This window comes from Sus scrofa, unplaced genomic scaffold (assembly GCF_000003025.6).
Source record: "Sus scrofa isolate TJ Tabasco breed Duroc unplaced genomic scaffold, Sscrofa11.1 Contig44, whole genome shotgun sequence".
Classification (NCBI taxonomy): domain Eukaryota; kingdom Metazoa; phylum Chordata; class Mammalia; order Artiodactyla; family Suidae; genus Sus; species Sus scrofa.
The window spans coordinates 1-6223 of NW_018085208.1; the positions used below are offsets into that span (position 1 = coordinate 1).

The 6223-nt window shown below is 38.3% G+C and overlaps 1 protein-coding gene across 1 annotated transcript; it reads left to right on the forward strand.

Moving 5' to 3' along the window:
* Positions 1 to 4745: 4745 nt before the first annotated feature.
* On the forward strand, positions 4746 to 5579 carry LOC110258794 (olfactory receptor-like protein OLF4). The gene is made up of 2 exons (XM_021082065.1): positions 4746 to 5093; positions 5379 to 5579. The coding sequence occupies exons 1-2, from the start codon at positions 4746 to 4748 to the stop codon at positions 5577 to 5579; spliced, it is 549 nt and encodes a 182-aa protein (XP_020937724.1).
* Positions 5580 to 6223: the final 644 nt, after the last annotated feature.

Here is a 6223-nt window from a genome sequence, read left to right on the forward strand (position 1 = left end):
TCATGTATACACTATTGAAACAGAGCTGATCCTATGAGATGTCCTACTTTAATGTGAAATTTGGGGCAGGATATATATCATGAGGTTGCTTTCTATGGATTTTTAGATATTTAGCAGCATCATTTCAGACACTGACAAACATCCCAGGGGAAAATCATTTCTGGTTGAGAAATACTGGCCTAGAGTTTGAAACTAGAAGCACCTGATAGATTAAGGCCCATAACATAAGGCCCATAGCAGGTCAGCTATTAACTTTGACCAGATCATAAACCACTCCAAGCCCCATTCTGGTATTGAGGACAGAGTTCTTCAATGTATTTCCATAAAGACATTGTAAATATTAAATCAGTCCCTATAAGGTGCTAAGCTTAAGTTTAAGTATTTTTTTAAAATCTCAATATATCCCTTTGCATTAAAAACATTTTGTAATGAAGGACTAAATGGAAGCTCTGAACTAGAGATGTAAGCATGGAATTCCTAAATGTTATGGGAAAAGTGTCATGGAGACAATAGGTGTAGTGCCCAAGGTTTATTAAGAAAAAATTCATTTCTCCTCCCTTGTTGAAAGGAAGAGAAATTTCTGGAGATTCAGAGTTTGGATTGTCACAAGTCAAAGATTTGAAGATACAATAAATCTAATCCAGACAGACTCCTCAGTTAGACTTGAGAAAACTCTAACTCAGAGTTGAGACAAGGTGCTGGGATATTTAGAAATCTTCATGAAATCTGCATGGGAGACAATTTCATGGAGAAGTGGGGAAAAAATTGGATTCTCTTGACTTCAACCCTGGTCCCTTGTGAATAGAGAATAATTAGGAAATTTTCCTTCCTTCCAGACAGTTTTCCACAGGGGAATTATGTGCTTAGAGGTTGTAATAACAAGAGGAAAACGTGCCTAATGAACAGATATAGAGAGCTATAAATAGCTCCATGTCTGCCTATCTCCATGTGTGTAGTCTTGGGCTGGAAGGGCCTTTTTTTTTTTTTTTTTTCTTTGTTTCAAGCCTAACTCTGGCTAGGGGACTGATGCTTCACTCCTTCTGCTGTCTTGTCTTGGAATAAGGCTTTAGTCTCCATCATCAGCCATCTGGGGAAGAATTCAGACTCCCATCAGTGGCCTTTCTCTCATAATTCCCATCCAGGTGAGTCCGGTAACCCAGATGACCATGTGCGAGAAGATCAGAGAGGCCAATTCAACTCAGTCCAGAGACAAGAGATCACTGTGTTTGCTTGTTTGCTTGATTAATTAAAGTATTATATCAGTGGCTACATAATATTCAGTGTGGCTGTACTACTCACACTGTTGATAGTATTTCATAGTCTATCTTTTAAATTGCTATTATATCAATGATAGAAAATATGTTGAGATTTTAAGTTTAAATTGCGGTTCAGATCGGGGGGATTTTCTCCCAGAAGCCACAAAGCAATGTTCAGGGACATTTGACTGTCATACTGGAGAGGAGTGGGTGGAGGCCAGACATGAACTAAACATCTTGCAAGGCACAGGACAGACCATCAAGAGAGAATGGTGTGGCTCAGAATGTCAGTAGCACTGAGACTGAGAAAACTTAAGAGAATGTCTCTATCATAATTTTGATAGCTGTCTTTGGGTTGTTTCCCAAACTTGTAAGACTTTATTTTTCTGGTGACAAAATTAAGAATGCTCTTCTTGCTACCAGTTTAAAAATGTGAAGCCCAATCAGTGTGTCCGCTCTTTACATTTATTTCTCAGTTTGATGGGTGTGAAGGACATTTCTTGTTTTCTTAAACTCTTTTTCAGTTTCAGCAAATTTTGCGTATTTGATCACCATTTTGATTTGCTTATTGTAAGTATTATTATTATAAGCCCCTGTATTATTTGCCAATTTTCCACAATTATAAACATTTCAAAAATTTCTACAGATTATTGTTTCTTATTTGAGTTTTGGAGGATATTTTTATATAAAATATTACATATTTATTTTATTTAAATATATTTATCTTCCTACTTCTGAGCTTCTTGCTTTATTGGAGAGGGTCTTGCAACTTGTAAATTATATATGTAGTTTTCCAGATGTCCATCTAAAATGTACTGGTTACTCTTACACTGACCTACTACCTCTGTTCTTTTGGGTAAGCTGGGTAACCGAGGAAACCAATTTCATATTCTTTTGGGTAAATACCCATCTATGCCAGATTTTACTTAACAATTCAAATTTTTCCAACTAAAAGGAAACACAAATATGCCATGTGGTAATCATTCATAACTACTGAGACCTAACTCCTGATCATTCCATAAAAAAATAATGGAACATCTGAAATGCGTCAGAAGTTTCTAGGTACATTACATGTGATATTCTCTTCTATCAAGGTCTTTGCTGAATTAAATATTAACCCATGTTGATATCATTATTTTTATGTTATATCATGTTTCAGTTAGTGTTGGTTCTTTAGTCAATTTTGCTCACTAGTTTTTTTTTAATTTTTATCTGCTTTAATTTTTCTTTAGTCTCTTTTTATAACTTTTCATACTCTAAGATGTGTTTCTATACAAGAGCACATATAGCCCCATAGTTTTGTGAAGAGTACAAAAGTAAACAGAGCAGGTGAGGTCCCTGACCTTTTGGTTCATCCAAACTAACAATGAGAACAGAATACAGTGAGATAGATGTGCTCTGACCATGTCTTCAGGCACAATCATATGAGAAAACCAGTATAAGAATACAGAATTGTCACAGTGTGGGAAGGATTGATAGAACACGGTCCTGGGATGACTTTGCATGTCATATGAAGTCCAGAATCAGGATTAGAGTGAGCCCATCATGTTTGTCAAAAAAGAGATCCAAGGAATCCCCTGGTGGCACAGCAGCTTAAGGATCTGGCATTGTCACTGCTGAGGTTTAAGTTAGATCCCTGGCCTGGGAACTTCCACATGCCACAGGTGCAGCCAAAAAAGAAAAAAAGAGAGTGAGAGAGATAAAAACCCAAAGCCCAAGAACAGCAAAGGCAAGATTCTACAGAAGAAAAGTGAGAAAGGAACTAATCATATCCCCTATCTGACCATATAAAAAAGGAACTGGTCATATAATTATGGGATAGACATAGGAAAAACAAGTCTTCTGTTGCTTGATACTAAAAGTACCCACTTTGAGTGATACCTTATATGTTTTATTTTGTGAAGTGTTGGTTAGCCCCTTTGCTCATTTTATCCTTGATATACAATATGTAAGATGTTTGACACCACAAAGATATCACTATTTTTGTCTTTTGGACAAATTAATTTTTGTTCTCATTATTTTTGCTGGGCATCAAGGGAATGTAATCAGGGTTGGAATGTTGCCAGGAATAACAAAAATTTGTCCTCTTCATAGCATCTTAGGGACCACCTGAGCTTGTTGGATCTTTTTCCTCCTCTTCATTATCTCCTTCTCCCTTTCTCTCTCACAGTCTCTCTCTCCCTCTTTCTCTCTCTCTCTCCCCATCTCTCTCTCTCCCACTTTCTCTCTTTCTCCCTCTCCCTCTCTCTTTCACCCACTCTCTCTCTTTTATTGAACAGATATTTTATGTTTGCTTAAACACAAAAAAAATGGCCATCTCAGTATAAGGCTCCAGGTTTTTTTGTCCATGAGAAGCTTAAGAATTGGAATTTCTGTGAACTATTTTTGCAGTGTACAAAGGAAAGATCATTGATGAGACCAACTTGGGTTTAGACATTCTTAGTGTAAACAATAAGACTACGGCTGAGAAAGACATGGAAATAACACAATGCAGGAGGCACAGTGCACTCTGTGTGTGTGTTGATTACTTGTAGGGGCATAAGCAGTCATAAGAACAGAGATATCAGGTCTCACATATTCCAGGGTGACTCTTAAAATGCTGGAACCAGAACTCAATCAAAGTCTTAATCAGTATCAATTCTTGGGACCTTTTTACAATAAGATTAATAAAGTGCAATATGTAGTATGAAATAGGAAGTCCCTGTGTCCTGGGGTTTCAGCAGTAGCAGAAAGGCCATTTCCATCCTCAATTTGTGTGACACTATCTCTCATCACTTTCTCATGTTCTATCACCTTGCAACACCTGCTTCACTTTTTTGACTTGAACATTGAAAATGACCATCTTCCTTGCACTGGACATTACCCCTGCTGGGAACACACTACCTCACATAATCCTGCATCTCCCTCCCTCTTTTACTTGAGGTCAATGTAGAAATGTCACCTTGTCTGCAGATAGCATTGCAAATATCCATAAAAAACGGAAGCCATAGTCACCCTCTCCTTTATACCAGCTCACATTTTCTACATACCTGTCACCATCTGAAATGCTATGAATTCATTATTTCTTGTATTTTCTTTCTCCCTGTTTTGCTCTTCAGCAGTCTACACTCATTGCCTAGACATTGGTATCATGGTCAAATCTCAATTTTATTCCTAAATACATGAAAAATGTCTAACAAAATCTAAAGAATACATCACCCTTTAGGGAAAGAGTTGATAGGGACAAAAATTCTATATTGGTGGTGTCATGGAGGACCATATTCATATGTAAAATATTTTGTTTAATGACTACAAAATATAGGTTGCAATATTTCAAATGTGTGAGTAAATCAGGCGGCTGTGAAAATTTGTCATGTCACTTTTCTCTTTTCTGGAAGTCACCTTCACCACATGGAACTAGGCAATGATACACAAATTTCAGAATTTCTACTTCTGGGGTTTTCAGAAGATCCAGAATTGCAGCCCATCATATTTGGGATTTTCCTCTCCATGTACCTGATCACTGTGTTTGGAAACCTGCTCATCATCCTGGCTATCAGCTCAGACTCCCACCTCCATACACCTATGTACTTTTTTCTATCCAACCTGTCCTTTGTAGACATCTGTTTCACTTCCACCACCATCCCAAAGATGTTGTGGAACATCCAGATGCAGAGCAAAACTATCACTTATGAAGGCTGCATCACACAGATTTATTTTCTCATCCTCTTTGCAGTGTTGGACATCTTTCTCCTGACTGTGATGGCCTATGACCGCTTTGTGGCCATCTGCCACCCCCTACACTACACAGTCATCATGAACCCTCGGCTCTGTGGACTGCTGGTCCTGATGTCGTGGATCATAAATATCTTAAATTCCTTATTACAAAGCTTGATGATGTTGCGACTTTCCTTCTGCAAAAACTTTGAAATCCCCCACTTTTTCTGTGAACTCAATCATATGGTCCAACTTGCCTGTTCTGACACCTTTCTTAATACCATAGTGATGTATTTTGCAGCTGTCCTGCTGGGGGGTGGTCCCTTTGCTGGTATCATTTACTCTTACTCTAAAATAGTTTCCTCCATACGTAGAATCTCATCAGCTCAGGGCAAGTATAAAGCCTTTTCCACCTGTGCATCTCACCTCTCAGTTGTCTCCTTATTTTATTGCACGATGTTAGGAGTGTACCTTAGCTCTGCTGCTACTCAGAGTGCACATTCAAGCTCGACAGCCTCAGTGATGTACACTGTCATCACACCCATGCTGAACCCCTTCATCTACAGTCTAAGGAATAAAGACATGAAGAGAGCTCTGAAAGCATTCTTTGTGAAGGGAACTGTATAAGGGTCAAAGGTCATAAAATTGAAGATTCTCCTGTTATTGAAATGTTCAAAGCCTCAAGTCAGAAATTGTCAATTTCTTTTTCTTTTTTATGGCTACACCCATAGCATATACAAGTTCCTAGGCTATGGATCAAATTAAGCTGCAGCTACCAGCCTACGCTACAGCCACAGCAACACCAGATCCCAGCTGCATCTGCAGGCTTTGCCATAGCTGTGGTGATGCTGGATCTTTAATCCACTGATCAGGGCCAGGGATTGGATGGAAGCTGTGTCCTCGAGGAAATTACATTGGGTTCTTATCCCACTAAGTCACAAAGGGAATTCTCCAAGTTTTAACTTTTTAAATCAAACTATGGATGTAAAACTTGCTCTTTTTAGACAAATAAATTCTTGGACTTTCCATTTCTTTGACTGCAACTTCTCTATTAAATTTATGTAACTCACTTTATTAAGCTCTCTGCTCTTTCTGACATCCAACAGCTTTTTCCTTGTTTTACTCCTACTTTCCCAAATTTATTTCAACAATGTATTAGAAATATTTGGGTTATTTATTTATTTTTGCTTTGTAGGGCCACACCCATGGCACATGGTGGTTCCCAGGCTGCAGGTCTAATCAGAGCCATGGCTGCCAGTGTACACCACAGC

Coding starts and splice junctions, on each gene's coding strand:
- LOC110258794 (XM_021082065.1), top strand. CDS start 4,746: ATGTACCTGATCACTGTGTTTGGAAACCTGCTCATCATCCTGGCTATC. Junction 5,094..5,378: donor TGCTGGTCCTGATGTCGTGG/ATCATAAATATC, acceptor TGTGCATCTCAC/CTCTCAGTTGTCTCCTTATT.